Source organism: Papio anubis, chromosome 4, assembly GCF_008728515.1.
Source record: "Papio anubis isolate 15944 chromosome 4, Panubis1.0, whole genome shotgun sequence".
NCBI lineage: Eukaryota > Metazoa > Chordata > Mammalia > Primates > Cercopithecidae > Papio > Papio anubis.
In genome coordinates this window covers 132,174,423-132,194,936 of record NC_044979.1, presented here as the reverse complement: position 1 = coordinate 132,194,936, position 20,514 = coordinate 132,174,423, and the positions used below count along the sequence as shown (strand labels likewise).

Below are 20,514 nucleotides of genomic sequence, written 5' to 3'. Positions count from 1 at the left end.
AAGTTGGGGACTGTTGTTAACATATCTATCTAGAGTTGGTAGTTTTCTAATGTTTCATTTCTTATCATTGGAGACTCATTATTGGTGGAATCAGTGTTTGTAAAACCATTCAAAAGCAAGTACAAATGGTATACAATAAACCAGCAAGGGATTTGACAGACCAAAATGACAGGGCACAACCATTATGTCATTGATGGGGACAGGCAAAGCAATTTTTTCTTTTTCTCCTGGCTTCTTTGCTATTTTCTTTAACAATTTTCTTAAAGGTCTACTAAGATCAGATAACTAACCGAAGAGGCTCTGTTTAAATTGCAAGCCCCTCTCACACATATACACACAGTTGGGCACATGCAGACAAATATACCACAAATGCTTTGTAAGTGATGGACTGCCCTCAGGTTAATTTGCTTGGAAAAATCAGACGGAGACTTTCTATAACCCACTTCATGCGAGGCAGACAAATTGTGCCCTCATTTTCTATTGTCTCTGGCTTCATCTGTAATCAGCAAATGGAGCCCTGCAGCTTACATAGTGTTTCATCTGCAATTTGTTACTCTCCCTTAGTTTGCACAACACTGAACCATCTCATTTTGAAATTCAAGAGCGGTGAGGAGGCCTTTGGTGGAAGATTGTAATTTGGGAGAAGGGAAAGTCAAGAGCAAGATCCCCTATTCTGAAGAAGACTGGGTGTTGAAGGAAATTGCCTTTGTCAGTCTCTGAGCCTCTCCACATATGTGCTACTGTGACCCTGCCCTCCATCACCAGTGACCTAAAAATCACATAATTTCAACTATTCTCCAAACCTCTTCACATCTGTTGTGCATGGCTTGTATACTTACCCGCTCTATTGCCGGCTGATATGTCTAAATCTTTTTGCCGCTTAGCCAGCCTCCTGTTGGTGGCTCCCTGGCTTTCTTGCTTTCTTTCCTGCTTCTTTTATGACTGTCAAATGAATGCCTTAAAGCATTTTTTTTTTTTTTTTTTTTACAGATTTCTTTCTTATCCTTCTGCCTTCCTGCCTTTCTTTCCTAGTGCTTGTGTAGGGGAGGCAGTTTTTTATCTTTACCCTGTTAGGGTCTCTAGCTGAGCCTGAGTATTAAATTGATGTAAAATAGATTAACAGAAGAAAAGCATGTGGATTTGGACATGTCTACAGGAGCCCCCACAGGAAACTGAAGACCTAAAGAAGTGGTAAATGTTGAATGTTTATTTAGTAGGTTGAACAGAGTGGCAGTTGTGGAAAAGTAACTAAAATAAATGGTGAGGCTAAAGGAAGATAAGAGTTAATACGATCTGTTGGTACAAATTTTTCTGTCTGGACTCCCCATCTCTGGAAATGAGAAAATTTCTTCTTTCCTACTATAGGGAGATCATCTTTCACATAAGAGTTTTCTCCCATCTCAGGTGTTTCTGGTGATAATGTTTCTTTTCTCCTGTCTCTTTTGTATCTATTGTTTTTCAAGTGCCTTTAGTTTAAAATAATCCTTAGGCCTAAATAGCATGTTTTGGGGTGGCATGTTCTGCCACTCTTCTTCATTTGCTAATGCTTTCCTTGCAAAACATGAGATACAATCATCTTATTTTCAAAAAAGTCTTCAGGTAGTTCTGACGGACAGTTTCTCTTGTGAACCACTAGCCTAGATCATGGTAGACGAATGAATCAACAGGCCTTTGAAAATTGCCATTCATTGATCCCAAAAAGTTCTTTTATATACCAGATAATTTCCTTCCCCATATTATAGCAATAGTGGAGACTGCCCAGGTTTCCTGAAGGAAGTTCTTAAATTAGTGCTACTGGTTAGTTGGTGGTGGAGGAGAGCTTTGGTGGGTGTATATATACACACAATTACACATGCGTGTAGTCATGTACGCAACTCTTGTGACTGTTGATAAGATGATTACTTTATAATCAGTCTTTGTCTTTGATTCTTAATGCTTATAATAGATAGTTTTTTGTCATTTTTCCCTAAGACAGTCAATGAAAAAATTAAATGGTTGTTTTACTTTATAAATAGTAAGCAGTCAGTACATGTTTGTAGAGGGAATGAAAAAACAGGGGTCTGGTTTATTCAGGATTTGTACCAAAAAGTCTATATAGTAATTTACAAATAAAGATCTACCTCTGAAAAAAATAATTGCTAGTCTTTGAAAATATAAACGTGTTACATAATAGAAAGTTTTTATAGACTCTTCATTTCTTCTTACCTCTTAAGCCACCACCTCTAGACACAGTTTGATCCTCTCTCTCTTCTTCCCTCCCCCAGAGTGGAAAATCTTAATATTAATTGGAGCTAAGATGATTGTACTACTGCTGCTAAGACTTCAGCAGGTCTCTTACAAGCTAATATCACGGCATGGGGTCCATTTGCTCTGTGTAGCTATTCTGCAGTGCAGTGAGAATTCCTTGATTAATATGCTACATGAAAATAAAATGGATTTGGAAAAAATTATAACATACTCTCATAAATATTAATTCACATTTGTATGGAATTGCACATAATTTTCAATATACTTTGGAAGCACCTTCAGTATGAAAGATTTGGTCTCCAAAGAGAATGGCATAATTTTTTTAAAAGCACAGTGGATACGTTATTAAGCATCATATATTTATTAATCTGATACTCTACATGCATATGATGCATGGCAGTAGGTGGGTTGTGTGACAAAGAAAGGAGTTTTATACCCTATGGGGAGTTTTTATATTACACTTAGAAGTGGTACAATTTAATCACATTATATAGAAGCAGCCCATGATGGAACTCACCTGGCTCCCTCTGCTAGTGTTGCCGTTATTCCTGAGTGTCTTTTTATGGAAGCTATTTTGGTTACATGTGAGACTAAACATGGAACATTTTTGAGCTGAGCAGATGCCTGGCATAGCTGACTGAAGTTGTGGACACTGGACACAGGAATTCAATTCAGCAGCCATTCATTGAACATTTACTACGTGTTAGGCATAGCATGCAAGGCTGTGAAATCAATGGCCATGTGCGCTTGCTTTGATCTCGACTTGTCCCCTAAAACACTTTTCACCACATCCTCATTGCCTCGGGAGAGCTACCTCTCCGATGGCAGAGGGTTAATCGTCTGTAGTGCTAGCAGCTGGAAGTTAGGCCAGAAGCCACTTATTTGCCTTGTAGACTGTTATCTTTGATATCTTGCTCTAAGGATAAGGCCTTTCCCCTTTTCTGGGGTTTCTTGCTGTTTGCTGTGATCCTTCGTGTATACCAGCAGTGCACACTAGATTCCTTGGTTTCCTGCTTCTATCACCTTTTCTGGCTTGCTACACTGTATATTAGAGACAGCTTAGGCTATTTTAAAATCAGTATTGTGCTTTATAGGTTTGGATGTTTTAACTAGTTGACTCCTTTATTTATGTATTTATTGACCAATACATTGACCACCTATTATTTGCCTGGCTTATGTGAAGCACTTATGTAAAGCACTGGGGTTACTGAGATGAACTACTTAGTCCCTGCCCTCTTTCACATTCTTTCAAGAGATTATGTACCCAGCTGCCTCAAGGCCTTTGCACAAGCTCTTCTCTCTGTTCAGCCTTTCAGATCTAGGTCAAATGGCAGTCATTTTCTCAGCTCTAACCCTCTCCTCTGGACTATATCATTTCCCTTAGTTTTAGCACCCATAACCTATCCTTTAGCACTGTTAACTTAGTTTGCAATGATATATTTGTGTGATTTGATTAGTATTTGTCCTGTAAATTCTAGGCTGTATGAGGGTGGTGACTTTTCCCCACACCATTATCATCCTAAACATAGGTCAGTGCTACGTTTGTACTTGGCATATACTAGGCACACAAAACATAGTTGTTGAATGAGTGAAGGCCTGAGAATAGAGTACTTTGTATTACAAGAAAAGTCTCCCTGAGTGGGCAACACTGCTAAAAGTCATTGAACTAGGAAAGGGAGGAGTGTGTAAGAGAGGCCTTTTGAGGCCAAGGCAAATCAGTGTAAAGGCCTGCGTTAGTTTGTCCAGGCTACATTAGCAAAATGTCATAAACTGGGTTGCTTATAAACAAGCAACATTTATTTCTCACAGTTCTGGAGGCTGGGAAGTCCAAGGTTGAGGCACCAGCAGATTCTGTGTCTGGTGAGAGCTTGTTCCTCATGGATGGTGCCTGTTCTCACGTGGTAGAGGTGCAAACAGACTCCCTTAGGCCCTTTATAGGGGCACTAATCCCCTTCACAAGGGTTCCACCCTCATGATCCAATCAACTCCCAAAGTCCCCCATCTCCTGGCCAACATGGTGAAACCTTGTCTCTATTAAAAATACAAAAAAAAAATTAACTGGGTGTGGTGGCAGGCATCTGTAACCCCAGCTACTCAGGAGGCTGAGGCAGGGAATCGCTTGAATGGGGAGGCGGAAGTTGCAGTGAGCCAAGGTTGTGCCGTTGCACTACAACCTGGGCAACAAGAGCAAACTCTGTCTCAAAAAAAAAAAAAAAAAATTCTAGGGAGACACAAACATTCAGATCATAATAAGGCTCAAGGTCTCAAACTAATAAGCATGGCTGATTTGGGGAGAGACATCAGGGAATACCATGCATGTAAAGTTGGGAGTGCTGGGATATTGGAAGCAGCAGAATAGTTGCCTTGAGAAAATTGGATGTGAAAGGGAGGAAAAAGAGCGGTATTTTAAGGAGAAATGAGTGAAAGGAAATTTCTATTTTGGTTTTGTTTTATTTTTAAATGTACATTTAGATAGTAAATTTAATTGTTCATTTAAAAATAACTAAAATAATATAATTGGATTGTTTGAAATACAAAATATACACGTTTGAGGTAATGGATAACCCCATTTACCCTGATGTGATTATTACACATTGCATGCTTGTATCAAAACATCTAATGTAAGCCATAAATATATATGCCTACTATGTACCCCAGAAATTAAAAAAAAAAAAAATTTAAGTGCATTGAGGACTGCAGAAACTGAGGAACTGTGGTGAGGCTTCATGAGGGGGATTTTCTGTGTTAAGAGGATTAGATCCACTAGTTTCAAAATAACTGAGTGCCAAAACATTTTCATTTTATTGCTTAGTGTGTGCATCATTTCTCACAGGGCATAGGATATTTGCATGTATGTGGTTTGTTTGATGTTCTGAGAGCCCATTTTGCACGTGGTCTCAGAGTTGTAGTGACTTACTCCATGTCTCATCATGAATAATGTCAGTGTCTGGGCACTAAAAGCCCAGGTCTTTTGGAACATTGGTGTGAAGTGAGCTGCCTGGAGGCACAGAACTCTATCAGGTTATGTGGCCTGAAATGCTCACCTGTAGTTTCCACAGATACAGTTCCTCATTCAAGGACATTGATTTCCCATTTCCTACCCACCTCCCCATCCCCAACCACACATGGGAATAATAAAAAGTTGCTGTTGATCTTGGTGGTAATATTGTTGTTACATTTTGCAAAGAAAATGGAAATAAGGATGCTTAGAGAAACGTGGTAAAAAAATATAATGCATTAAGGAAACATTTTAATCATATGAGTAGATAGTTCCTTTCTTGCTGGCTCACATCCACCTGGACCTGATAAATTCAATTGGGTGCTATTTCTTTTGAATTGAGCATACACTTAGTGCTCATTTTCTGAAACATAATTGATGTACCAACATGGGAAATGAGTAGATTGCACTTCCTTGGGGAATGTCATTGTGTGCTGGACCCAACACCAAATCAAACAGAAAGCTGCTATCCCAGGGAGCAGTGAAATCACTTTTGTTGCATATCCTTGTGTTTAGTTTTCTACCCAGTAATAATAGAAAGGATTTATATATTTGTATATATTTATATATTTGTGATGGCATTAAGGATTCAGGAAAATTGAAAACCATGTTTCTTAGTTTTAGGTCTTCTCATATCCCACTTTCCTATCCCTCTTCCACTTAGTAGTAACACTCTTTAGTATTTAGACTATATTTTGGGTGTGACCCTAGATACCTTTGTAACCACCACTTCCCTTTCCTTCTCTTCTTTCCTACAGAAAGATGTAGCACTTAAGCCTCAGGAACGTGTGGAGAAACGCCAGACGCCCCTGACCAAGAAGAAACGAGAAGCACTTACCAATGGCTTGTCCTTTCATTCAAAGAAGAGCAGACTCAGCCACCCACACCACTACAGCTCAGATCGAGAAAATGACCGCAATCTCTGCCAGCACCTTGGGAAGAGAAAGAAAATGCCGAAGGCACTCAGACAGGTGAGGACGCTTGGGTTCGCTCTTTACTGTGGCCGCAAAATTCTTTCCTTAGGTGCTTCCTCCACTGTGGTTCTTCGTAACTTGGTGGGATGCTGAAGTGGTTGTCCAACAAAGCTGTGTGCGTGCTTTTAAAAGAATCTAAAACCCAATCTCAGTGCTTTTTATGGGGATTTGAAACTTCAGCATGGTGCTCTTTCAATCAGATATGCTTTGTGCAACAAAGCTTGATACTAGTGGTACTGGTATTTAGGGCAGACTGGTCTTAATAGTTGTCAAGATGGATTGGCTTGTAGGGGAGATATCTTTGCAATTAGGATAAATGGAACAGGTAGATTTCATCACGTACATTGTGCATCTCATGGTTCTAAGGTGCTAAAATGATTGCCTGTGTGTGAGAAGTGCCTTGCTAAGATTTATATTTTCCGGGGAAGCTCAGATATTGTGGCATCTGGGAAGGCAATGGCAAATAATTGAATTTGCCTTTTGGTGTCTTAGTTGTTCTCCATAGGCTATAATTCAAGACTATCTTTGTGATCTGTTGATTGTATGAACGTCTGATAGTGAGGCTTACTGGCCTGTTAATAATTAGGTTTCAATGATCCACAAGAAAGTATAGCTCTTGGCATTTGGGAAGCCTTTCTGCCTGTGGAAATCCCCACATGAGATGGATTAATAATGAGATATGAAGCTGTTTATAGCAGTTTTTCTGCACAAATCCAGAGGCTTCAGTGCCTGTCAAGTTAGTTACCTGTGTCCTGGGTGTGTTTTATTTAGTTTTTGGCAGGACCATTGGGTAGGATTGACTATTACTGAAGAAAGCAGAGGAAGGAATTGTGGTTTACAGAGCAGGTGCTGCTAATTAGAAGTGGAACAGGTAATTTTTGGTTTGCAGATGTTTCTCTGCAGAGGCAGGGAGATCTGGGATCAAACAAAACAATGGTTCCCAAACCTCACAGATCTTTAGAATAATGTAATGAGGGCTACTAAACCCAAATTTCTGGCCATTCTTTAGGACCTAATGACATTTGTAGTTTTAGGAAGTTTCCTATTTGAAAACAGCCTGCTTGGAAGTCACTCTTACAAAGAATCAAGAGTGTATTTGGGTGATGGCTTTTAGTTAAAAGATTGGAAAGATCGAAAGCCTCAATAGGATGTAGTGGGCAGTGTGGTGTCAGAATTCTGCCTCATACATAGTGAAGGATATAATCCTGGTAAAACATCTGGGGTGATGGGTTTCAGATGGACCCAGAAGGCTTCCAAGGTAATACCCTAAATCTGACAACCAGCGCAGTGTTTCTAAAGGTACACTTGTGTCCTGAAACGCCAGACTGGAGTTATAATAGTAATGATTAACATTCACCTAATGCATACCATGCTCCATTCAGTGAGGGAGTTTTTGTAGTATAACCTATAATTTGTACAACAATCCTGACTAGTAGGTAATATCATGGTTACTTAACAGCTGTGGAAACTAGGGCTCAAAGAGATAAAGTGACTTGTCTGAGGCCTTGGCAATGAGGGAAGGAGCTGGGGTTTAGACTCAGATATCTCTAGTTCTGTGGCTTGCTCTGTTTTCCATATTTGGATGAAGTTTTATTTATTTTTTTCCCGATAGGGAGTTGGGGAGAGGGAGAAAAGCCTAAGTTCTATAAAAGGTGATGTTCCTGTGGTATTTGTGACTCCTAATTTATGCCTCTCTGTGTGAGATACGTGAGAAAAGTAATTAATCTCAGTGGAAAGAGATTGCAGTGTAACCACCCCCCTCTCCCTCAGGGGCCCCCTCTCCCTCAGGGCCCCCCTCCCAGCGGGGTAAGAAGGAAGGCTTCTTATTCTGAGTTAACGCCAAGCTGCGGATCTTCATCCTTGAATCTTTTTATTCTAGACATGATCTGACTTTTCTATTTTGTGTCCTCAAAATTATTCTTTCTATTTCTTTCTACTTCTTCAAGACTTTCAGGGTCCTCTGGTGACAGAGTTTTATGATCGGAAAAGAAGACTAGGACTTAAGCATCTTAAATTTGAGTAGCTTTTGGTCTTAATGGCCAACTTTCTGGTACTAATGATATTTGAAATCAAAGCTATCTTTGTTTTAGGTAACATATTTAGAAAAGCAAATATTTTGACTCTTTATGAGTCATGGAGAAGGAAAGCATGAATTGTATCTTTGGCCCTATGTAAAACTTTTAAAAACAAGGACTATTTTCTTATCTTTAGTGTTGATGCCAAAATATGCTATCCAATCAATTGTTATATTTCTGGTAAGAAGGAATGCAGAAGGTGATAACTGAGATAAGGCCATAATACTTCTCATTTTTAATATTCTTAGAATCACTTGTGCTATTATGAAATCCCAAACAAGTCACCGTCTGGTAACTGCCCATCTGGAAAATGAAGGGCTTGGACTTGAATGTTTCTTAGGCTCCTCCCTCTGGGTCCCATAGTTTTTAAAATTTATGAATAACACAAATACAGTGTTGTAGAGGTCTGTAAAGGAGTCTGTAGGTCTGAAGGTAATGCTGTTTTGGAGTCAGTCTGTAACTGATAGGCTCTGTGAAGACATTTATTTTTAATATTTTTTTTTCTTTAAAATTTTGTTTTCATGTAATAGGAAGACATTTAAAGGAGAGGTATAGGATGCATTTTGTAGTGGGAGGGAGGGGAGTGGTCCATTGTGTGTCAGCCCAGACAAATGCCATCTGTTATGTGATCATTGGTAAAGAGTGACACATGAGTGTTTAATGACCACAGTAGATGTTCAAAAAGCTTGTCTGAAGAATACGTGTGATTGCTTTCCTATCATCCTAGATGCCTGTAAATATCACAATTACTTTATTGCCTGCCTTTGCCTCTTATCAGGTAAAGAAACTGAATCTGACCATCTTAGCTGGGAGGGGACCTTGAGATGAGAGTGAGCTTTGGGGAGCATTTCTGCATTAATGGATTGTCATTTAGTGCCTGTTCTTGAGAACTACAGATGAAATAGGGAAGAGGCGAGAACTTAGCCTTTATTTCTGACTTGGTGAGAGTGAATTAGGTTTGCATCTTATTAGGAAATGGTACTTCCTGAGCTGACAACTTAATGCATAGCTTTCCTGTAATTATGGGAAGATGTTACTCCTTAGTAGAGAGGAAATAATAGGATTTTTTTTTTCTGAGACTCCGTTGAAGGCAACTAATCTTTTTACTCTGAGAGTGCAATTATAATACTTCTATAGGAAAGATGTGTAGTTCTAAAACCAAACTGCTTATTCCTTCACTTGCCTGGTTATAAAACCCAAGTTCTTGTGATGTTGTTCCATACTGCCAAAAGAAAGCTTTTAAACTGACACTTATTTGTTGGATTATGTTTTTAAGTATAAATACATACTGCCTTAGAAGATGCTGAGGTGGCACCTGTCTTGGCAAATGGTTGCACTTTTTGATATGAGAAATTTGAATACTCTTCTTACTTCCCAAAGGGGTTAAAAATTATGAAGAAATGAATAAGTTACCTCTTATACAACTCTTGTACAAAATAGAGTATGTCTTTCTGACCTCTGTAAATGAACTACTTGTTCATGATGTAAGCACTTAGACATGGTATATAAAAAGTTTTATCATTTACTTACAAGGACATGGTACTTTTTTTTTCTCGATGGAGATATGGGGGTGGGAAAAGCAAAAGAGGTTGCAGAGGTCCTCTCCTTAAGGAGCTTTATTCTCTAATTGAGGGACTAAGTCACAATGAAACCACTGAGGAACACAAGGAAGTCACATGTTGCTAAACCAATAAGCCAAATTATAACTTCCTGAGAAGGACTTTGGGAAAACTTAACCCTTCCTAGGGCATTGAGTTTAGTTTCAGTATGTCTAACTTCTAGACCATGGGGAATTCTTTAAAAATTTAGGACTTTGTAGTTTAAAACACACAGAGAGAGCAAAAGGGTTTTAAAAATAGAGTACCAATGATGAAAAGTTGATGAGCATTCGGAGAACTCTCAGATTTGGCTCTGACTGGATTTCTAAATCTCCATTTAGTCCATTAGTTTGTCCTTTCTCTGTAGTATGAACTGAGCTAGAGGACATATGCTTAGTGAGCTAGAAGGCATTTTTAGGTTATATGAACTCTTCTAACAGACACCAAGATGAATCATCAAAATAAATCCTGTGGTCTGCCTCCTTCACTGAATTTTAGGTGCCAAAAAGCCATTCATCTTAGGGCAGAATTTCCTAAAGAAAGAGGCAACCTGTTGAGATTGCTTTAGTCAAAGAAGAACATCATTTTAGAGGAAAGTGGAGGAATTTGTGAATATTTCAGGATCCTATTGGTAGACTCTAACCTTGTTGGTAAGGATGGCTTATGTGGGAATGCCTTATGTGGTTTAAAATCTTTATACTAGTTAATCTGGGTAGGTATTTCTTGTTAGGAATAAAAATTTGCTCTTCTCTCTCTGAAAATGTAGTATGGTGGGAGATTTATAGTTGACATTGGAAACTGTAGACACCAAAAGTATCTACTGCTTTCTAGGAAGAAGAGGGATCCATCCCAGTGCCAGGCGTTTAAAATTAGATAGATTACTAGAACTCTGCATGGTGGTTGCATCTGCTTCGTGTATTGACATTTCACGTTGGTCTTCCTTGGAGTAAGTGATAGTGGTGCTGTAGACTAAGAGCCCAGGTGACTGGGCCACCCGCTCTTTCCACCTGTCCTGATGGAACGGTCTATCCCAGCCCATGGTCTTTCCTGTTGAGAGTGTTTGCTACCAGAGGCTGGTCCCTTATTTCAGCACAACTTAGACGTACTCCTGTTGTCTGAGGAGCTTTCTGTCAAATTTGTTACTAGTAGAAATTAACTTGCAAAGGAAGATTTATAATGGAAAACTTTGGTTAAACAGATCCAGTTCAAGTCTCATTTCTGAAGATCTGCTAATTAGTTTTTGATGGAAATCTAGGCCAAAAATCACACAGGTATTTATCCAGCTTGACTCCAGAGCCTACCAGTTTCTGGAAATCAGAGCATTTGAGACACTAATGTAATTTGGGATTTTACTGTCATAATGAAAAGACATAAACTTTGCTATGTGCTCTTTCATACATACTTTTGTTATAATAGTTAGATGTCTGCTGGTACCTTGAACTAGTATTAAGAAATGTCAGTTAAACCATTTTTACCTCATACTTCCAAATTTCAAGTTTAACATGTTAATTGGGATTTCATTTGCTTTTGAAAAATTGTGTAGTCATGTGAAGGTTACAAGCTAAGATATCAAATAAAATTCTTTATATGTTTTTCCCTTTTATGAATTTAAGTTGCATACTACTTATTCCCCTTGCCTAAAGTACAGAAATAAGAAAAACCATAAGGAAACATGGAGAGAATAAAAGATTGGCTTATGATCTCTCTTGGAATCTTGATTGACTTGAATAAGAATAAGATGCTAGTTTTAACATCAGGTAATTGAGGAACCCCAATCTAGGCTTGTCTCTGTTCAGGAATTATTCATGTATTATATTGGAAGTATTGGTTTGTAACTGGGATTGGTAACCCTGACACTAATATAATAATGAGTTATATGAAAGATGTTTTGCTTTTGTTTTTATCTTGAGCATTTGGAAACAGGTTTATTGGAATTTTTCATTTTGTGTCTTTTGACTCTACTTCGTTGCTATGAGCCCTGAATGTTGGGAATAGTGAGCATAAACATCAGTTAACTTCAGTGAGATACATCTTTGAAATGTTATGGCCAGTAGTAATTTTATCCTAAATGACATTTGTAATTTTACATAAAAATTTAGTAAAAATTGACTATAAAAAGGACATAGCACATGTATTAGGATTCTCTGGAGAGCAAGTACCAACAGATTATATATGTAGATAGATAGTAGAGAGATAAGAGGGGATTCATTTGGGGAATTTGTTCACATGATTATGGGGACTGAGAGGTCCCATAACAGGCCCTCTGCAAGCTGGAGACACTGGGATTCACAGTATGACTCAGACCAAGTCTGAAGGCCTGAGACTGGGGTAGTCCTTGAATCCAAAGCCTAGAGAGCCTAGAGTTTTGATGACCAAGGACAGGATATTATTTTTTATTTTTTATTTTTTTTGAGATGGAGTCTCGCTCTGTCGCCCAGGCTGGAGTGCAGTGGCGCAATCTCAGCTCGCTGCAGGCTCTGCCTCCCAGGTTCCCGCCATTCTCCTGCCTTAGCCTCCCGAGTAGCTGGGACTACAGGTGCCCGCCACCACGCCCGGCTAATTTTTTGTATTTTTAGTAGAGATGGGGTTGCACCATGTTAGCCAGGATGGTCTCGATCTCCTGACCTTGTGATCCACCGACCTCGGCCTCCCAAAGTGTTGGGATTACAGGCGTGAGTCACTGCGCCCGGCCAAGGGCAGGAAATTATATCCCAGCTCCAGGAGAGAGAGAGAGACTATTTCGCCTTTCGTCTGTTTTTGTTTTATCTGGACCCCCGGCTGATTGCATGTGCCTGCCCACATGGAGGGCAGATCCTTCCCCACTTAGTTCAGTCAGACTCAACATGCCCATCTCCTCTGGAAATACCCTCAGAGACACACCCAAAGATAATGCTTTACCAGTTCTCTGGGTATTCTTTAATCCAGTCAAGTCGACACCCTAAATTAACCAAGACAGCACATTAACTACCACCTCATAAAATAAAACCTGCAGAGAGAAAATAAGCTGAATGGGTAAAGGAACTGCAATGAAAAGAATGGGCAGTAATTCAGCTTGGGTGATCCTGATTCCTATAGGAGTTGTTCCATAAAACAGTGACCTTTTATGTTTCCCAAAGTAAGAAAATTTTATATATGTATGTGTGCCTGCAGAACTTTATTAAGGGCCATTTGAATCCCATATATTGTTAGAGGAGTTAAGAAAGATAAAGCGATAGGAGTGATTTTCAACTGTGGCTCCCATAAATTTCTACAATGTCAGTGATTGAAGAACGAGGGAACACATCTTTCTTTTAATAAGGCCTAGCCAGTGCACTTTTGGTAGTTGATGAGGGTAGGATAGAAATCCCTTTCTTTATTTAAAACTGTGCATTTTTGTGATGATTAAATTTTACATTTTTCCCTCTTGTGATGATATAAAGTTATCTGCATGTGGCCAGATCTCAGCTACAGAACATGAAATAAGCCTCTGTATGTTCTGCATTCTAATCTCTGTTCACAGCAATCCTATATCCACACAAGTCTGTACATGACAGGTAATGAGTGGGAAGTGGGAGGAGATGGGTGACTGTGTGGTTTGCAATAGTGGTGGTGGGGAGCTGAGCAGATGGTTGTGATAGCCACATGCTGCGTGATTCCCGTGGGAGCTGATGGTGGTGACAGGCGACTCACAATGTGCTATTTACAGTTTGGGTTTGCAGTCTTTCGGTGACATCTGAATGCTCTTTAGCAACTGCTTTCATTACTGCCTTTCGAGGAGCTGTTAATTGAAAATGAAATTGTGGGTGGGCTTTAAGACAGGCAGGCGCAGGCAATTCTATGTGGTAAATGTTACTTGAGAACTGTTGGATGTCTTCATGCCCAATTTGTAATTCATTTTCTAAGACTGTAAAATCCAAAGGTGCATTTGGAGATTCAGTTATGTTACACATAGGCAAAGCTGATTGTCACATCTTGCCCAAAGGGTCAAACGTAGTTATTGGGACGGGTGCTGTGGTTCATGCCTGTAATCTCAGCACTTTGGGAGGCTAAGGTGGGAAGATTACTTTGAGCACAGGAATTCAAGACCAGCCTGGGCAATATGATGAGACCTTGTCTCTAGAGAAATAAAAAAATAGCTGGGCGTGGTGATGCATGCCTGTGGTTCCAGTTTCTTGAGATGCTGAAGTGGGAGGATTATGAGGGCCCAGGAAGTTAAGGCTGCAGTGAGCTATGTTCACACCACTGCACCCCAGCCTTGGCAACAGAGCAAGACCCTGTCTCCAAAAAAAAAAAAAAAAATACACTTATTTGCCTGGAAACCAACCTAGGGGAATGCTTGGCGATCCCAGCTGCCTGCTCGTGTCTTACCTTGTGTGGTTCTCTTTAAATGTATACAACTGTGTGAGGTTCTTATGTGAAATCTGTTGACATCTTATAGTGTTCTGTGTGAGTTTGTTGTAGGACTTCATCCTCCTTTCTTCCTTTAGCTCTTCATATAGTTACTATGCAGGAGTAAATGTTTATTTGTTCTCTTGAAACTTGGGATACATTTTTCCCTCGGTATCCAAGGAGGATTCTTTCCAGGACTCCTCATGGATACTAAAAGCTGTGGATGATCAAGTTCCTTATATAAAATGTTATAGTATTTTTATGTAACCAGTGCACATCCTCTCACAAACTTTAAATCATCTCTAAATTATTTATAATACCTAATACAATGTAAAAACTATGCAATTCATTATTATATTGCATTGTTTAGGCAATAATTACAAGAAAAAGAGCCTGCACATATCCAGTATATAAGTGACCGTTGTAGGCCTAACCACATTTTTGATCTGCCATTGGTTGGATCCATGGATACAGAGGGCCAACTGTGTTATATTCAAGTTCTTACATATAACACTGTTTCTTGTAAACCTTCTCATGTGATACAACTCTGTTGAAGGCAGTTGGAGCCTGGAAGCAAACAAGAGAAGAAGGAAGAGAGAGGGTGGATTTTATTGGACTTTGACAGTGGTTGATGATCTTGATTCTCTTATGGCTGCCCCCAGCTGCAGGATTGTGATTTGTTTCTCATCTTCAGAGTTGTTTGCTAAAGCATTAGTAGCATTACTGAAATGGTAGCTTTTGTAAATGTTTATATGTTGAATTGTTTTATTGCTCATAGCTTTGCACAGAAATCTTGTGCTGAACAAGGAATGACCTCCCTCTTGGAAGTGCTGTTAACTCTCTTCTTAATTAAATATGAATATAGATGCGGTATTACTGCATTTTTAAAGCTTTCCCTTGAACATTTCAGTGAACACTGTCTGGCACAAAACCATGCTGAATTATATGCTTTGACAACTATCGCTCTTTGCTCTTAGAGACCCCCCGAGGCTTGGGGTGAGGAGACATATCCCTTGCTGTACTTAACCCTCAGTCCCATTAGACCTGCTTTGCCACAGGAACCCTGCTGTTTTAATGCATTTGAGCTGCTGCTGGGTCCTAATGATGTTTAAAAGAACCTGTCTTGGTATTCTAAATGAACTCTGGAGCATTGCCTATTGATGCAAGTGTTGATGATTTTGTATCAGGCAGATACTACTTTGTTATTAACTCTGGGGCTTTTTACACCTAGGGGTGTGCATCCTCACACTAGTGCTCACAGAGACACACACAGGAGCAGAAACCAAAATAGCTCACAAATGTGGGCAAGTCCTGTGGGGGCCCACCTGATGTCTCTCAGGAGGCCTGATGAGCTGTGCCATGTGGCCTTCTAGAACATTGTACCTGCATTCATTGATCACAGCTCTGCGGAAGCTGCCACTTCTCCTATGTGCCTGCCTGCAGTGATGCTGATGTAGCAGGTCATTCTGTAATCACTGTTTGCACCTGCGTTTGCTCAGGAAGTGCTTGTGTCATACATCTTGAAATCATGTAGTACAAACCTGGACAGGTCCTAATTGCTGGTGATGGTTCTGAGAGGCTGAGATTGGCTATAATTAGATAGAATAGCAATTAGCTACATTTTCTGAGTAGGGAACACACAGAATAATGTATCTTAAAGGGAGATCTTTGGACCCCTATGTCAGAGCAACTGTGAATCTTTTGTTAAAATGCAGATTCCCAGGTAATCACCTTGGCATAGTCCCTTGGGTGGGGATCAGGGTGTGGCAACAAGGAACTGGAATTCCTTTGGTGACTCCAGTACAGGTGCTGCAAGTGCTATATTTTTAAATAAACTGTACTTATTTTTTGCTTTCAATTAAAAATTGCAATATTGTTAGCAAAACTTGGGAAGAATCTTAAAATTGTAAAAACACATCTGTGGAAATTAATTTTGTCAATGATTGGATCGTAGTTTTGTTCTGTACATTTACTAATTGAATTATCTTCCAAAATATATTGGCAAGAAAGAAATGTTTCTACCAGGTGATGTAGACATTATTATTACAAAAAAATGGTGTTTTCAAAATAGCTACTTTTTCTAGGTGTTTACTAAGATGGACCTGATATAATAATTGTATTCTAGTATTCTCTCCTTAGGCCCACTGGCTCACTCAAATAATAGCTGTTTATAAAGATGCTAACTGGAATTTTTTATTTTTCACTTTTTAAAGTTCTGATTTCTTGTTTTTTCCCTTCTGTAGACAATGATGATGAGTTCTTAAGGTTTATACATTTTTTGAACTCTTCAAATTACAAAAATTGGCAATATTTGGTGCTGGGGGTCAAGTGTGAAAGAAATCTGAAAATATTGCCCTTATCAGTGGAGACTAAAGACTGTTTGTTATTTTCTTCATTACCAGCAAAGCTTCAGTTTAATAGAAATATAATAGAATTTACGGTTTTGATTCCACAAATTCAAAAAGAAATATTTTCCTTTCTAAAGCCCAACAGAATAAAAATTCTCATAAGAAGTTTTGTTTAAGTAGCAAAACCTATTCTTAGGATTTAACAATTGCCTGAGATATGTCAACAGTAGGTAGCATTCGTTTTTTTATATATTGCTATGAGGCCAAGAATGCTATTTCCCTGGAGATTAGTGCAAAATAATCTACTGAATAGTTGCTAATGAAATTATCATATGAGAAAGATTATTAATAATGACTTTTGATTTTAAAAAACACTATCATCACATTTCCCTAAGAAATAATGATGATGATGAGAAAAGCAGTTGCTTTGAAATATAAAGCTGGGTGGTAATGGGCCTGGTGTGCACTGCTGGAAGATTGAATGGTACTTTGTGAAACTTCAGCAGCCCACTTGCATAATTTATCATTACCTGTCCCCTGCCTCTCTCTACTTAATTCTGAATCTGTATTTCTCAGATAAACATGGCAGTAGGGAAGACAGGGAAAGGTGTCGAGGGGATGTGATTCTATGGATATTTTTTAAGGGGAATGTATTGGTGTCATGGGATCCTTGGAATGTCACCTTGCCAGCTGGAATCCTCTGTGGCAGGTGTACCTTCTGCCTGAGTATTGCTCATGCTCACTGGGCTTGTTCTGCCCAGTTGGCCCGGCAGGCTGCACTTGGCTCATGCTACTGGCCTGGATCCCACACCTGCCAAGGGCGAGCCAGGCGTAGAGTGGCAAGGGGTGTGTGGGTGAGTGTATTAGTCCTTTTTCATGCTGCCAATAAACACGTAGCCGAGACTGGGCAATTTACAAAAAAAGAGGTTTAATGGACTTACACTTCCACATGGCTAGGGAGGCCTCACAATCATGGCAGAAAGCAGTGAGGAGCAGGTCACATCTTACATAGGTGGCAGGCAAACAGAGAGAGCGCTTGTGCAGGGAAACACCTGTTTTTATTTTATTATTTTATTTTTTATTTCTTTGAGACAGTCTTGCTGTGTCACCCAGGCTGGAGTGCAGTGGTATGATCTAGGCTCACTGCAACCTCTGCCTCCTGGTTTAAGCGATTCTCCTGCCTCAGCCACCAAGTAGCTGGGTACAGGCACCTGCCACCACACCCAGCTAATGTTTGTATTTTTAGTAGATACGGGGTTTCACTATGTTGACCAGGCTGGTCTTGAACTCCTGACCTTGTGATCCACCTGCCTCGGCCTTGCAAAGTGCTGGGATTACAGGTGTGAGCCACCACGCCTGGCCTGAACCTCCTGTTTTTAAAACCATCAGATCTCATAAGAGTTACCCACTATCACAAGAAGAGCATGGGGAGGACCTCCATGATTCAATTACTTCCCTCCAGGTTCCTCCCACGACATGTGGGAATTGTGGGAGTTACAATTCAAGATGAGATTTGGGTGGGGCCATAGCCAAACCGTATCAGTGAGTGAGCTTGGGGTATGGCCGCTGTACACAGCCAGACATGCCTGCTGCTGTGGCAGGGTGGGCAGCCCCAGGCACCGGAACAGTTGCTGGCTCCATGCGAGGCTGTGGCTGGACAAGATGCACTACATGCGACTTCCACTGTGGGCACCCCTGTCTGAATGAGGGCAACAAGGTGGCACTCATAAGCTTGGAGACGCCAGGAACCACAGAGCCCCAAAGAGGGTGTCACAGCCCTGGCCCAGGGAGCCCCTAGGTCTGGGCTCCCCAAAGGGCCGCAGCTCTTCTCTCCTTGTTAACTGCAACATGGCGAGCAGGGGGAAACGTGTGTTTCAGCCCTGTCTGTGTTACAGCTCATCAGTGCCGCCATTCAACAGGTCTTGAGTTCTTATCCCGTGTCTAGGAAGAATGAGGTACAGCAGACAACTGGAGTGTGAGCAAGGCAGAAAGGAGCTTTATTTGATCCACAGAACAGCTCCCAGGAGACCTCAAGAGGGTAACTCCTTTCCATAGACAGGTCATCCCTACGAGTGTCCACCTCTTACTGGAGAGGAGACCTGCAGTGGTAACTCTTTTCTGCAGCTGGTAGTCCGATGTCCGTGTGAGCCTGACTGAGTCTCGGATTTTTATGTGCTTAGAAGGGAGGAAGTACGTGTTGATTGGTCCATGGGCAGGCCTGAAAAAAGCACCATCCGATTGGCTGAATGGTCATCAATGAAGTCTTCACTCTGGGCGGCAGACTCCACCTGGAACTGGGTGGCTTCATGCTTTCCCTGGCTTGAAGGTGGGATTTCACTGGGGACCTGTCCCTTTCTGCCCTGAAACCTGTCTGCCTCCCACCATCAACATGCTATCCATGGCACTCAGGCTGTTGATGCCAAGGGACACCCTTAGGCCCACGCTGAGCCACCTTCAATCCTACCTTTGCCTCCCTCCTATGCTCATGGGTACCCAGAATCTGGAGGGGGTGCTGAGGTGTCAGGGGGCTGGCGTGTCAGTGCCACCTGAGTGCATGCATGCCTGGCCAGGTTGTGACAGCACTCAGGCTTAGCCTTAATTTTCCTCTGAAATCAGAGTGGGCTTCAGGTATGGGGAGAGGCCAGGTAGCGAGAGTAGGTACTTCTGAGACTGCTGGGGCAGAGTTACTTCCCCAGGCCCCTGAGAGCTCAGGGATGCCCATGTCTGGAGCCACAGCTGGGCAACTGCATGTGTGCCCAGGAGCATGAATCTCTCACTCTGCCAACTCAGTAGAGGGTGGGGCTCCTGCCTTTTCCTGGCCCCAGCGAGTTCCTTGGAGCATATAGCCCTGGCTGTAGCCAGCGTCTTGGCAGCGGCCACTCCAGATGGGCTGCTGCTGCCATCACTGGGACCATCTAGAGAGTATATTAGGGCTGCCCCAATGGTGCTCCAGATAGACTAAGGAGACAAATCGACATAGTACAGTATTGGAAGGAAAGAATGTGGAGTTTAAAAGCCGTTTTCATGGTCATTCTGCCCCTGCTCTTCTCTGCCCCCTTTCTAACTGAGCAGACCCGTACTTCTTGCATCTCTGTCCTTGAGCCTGCCTTCAACTCTTTGGCTTTCATTTTACTCTCTCCTTCCACCCAGTGTCTTTTGCTTGCTTCTTGACTCAGCCAGGAGTGCATGGGAAATCACTTAGATCTGCTCTCAGAGTCACAAAATGCCTTTGCTTCCTGTTTCCTTGTTCTTTTTACCATACTGGTTCTTTTCACTAAACATTTAGATTTATCATCTCTAGATTAGTGCAGCATTATTTAGGTCATTGCTATTGTACTCTGGTTAAAAAAGTTTCTACAGCCATCTAAATAAGATTGAAGCCTCTTAATATAGGACATTTTAGGCCCTGACTAATCCTGCTGCAATGTACCTTCCCAGTTGCCTCTTCTGCTCTCTGTAAACACCAAGCTGTAACTACAACTGTTATTTGGATGAACCCTGTGCTTTCTCCACATTCCTGGGCCTGTGCTTAGGCTATTTTCTTTGTTTAGAATATTCTTCTTTGTCATATTTGTCTTCCAGTGACTAGTTCAGACCCACTTCTTCCTTGAAGTTTTTATGATCTTTTCCCTTATAAGTAATTGCATTGTCTTCCCAACTCTCATGATCCTTTGTTTATAACAAGGGTGACCTCAGAATTTATCACCTAATCTAGGACATTACTGAGAATGAAAGGGGGCACCATTAATAATTACCTTGGAACAATAAGCATAAATCAGGACTTCCTGAAAAACTAGGATATACAGTCACTCTGTAATTCACTTTTGGCCTTTTTCATACCATACTCTGTTTTGAGTTGGATGTATACATGTTCTTTCCACCGAAATGTTGAGCTCCTTGAGGACC

At 40.8% G+C, this 20,514-nt stretch overlaps 1 protein-coding gene across 6 annotated transcripts in view; it reads left to right on the top strand.

Annotated features, from left to right (window-relative positions):
- Nucleotides 1-20,514, top strand: part of AUTS2 (activator of transcription and developmental regulator AUTS2) — a 1,198,864-nt gene that overhangs the window by 303,113 nt on the left and 875,237 nt on the right. For all 6 annotated transcript variants that reach the window (XM_017956233.3, XM_003895905.5, XM_021935193.2 and 3 more), the window contains exon 2: nt 6,004-6,216. In XM_017956233.3, coding sequence (XP_017811722.1) covers nt 6,004-6,216 — 213 coding nt within the window. The remainder of the gene's footprint in view (nt 1-6,003; nt 6,217-20,514) is intronic.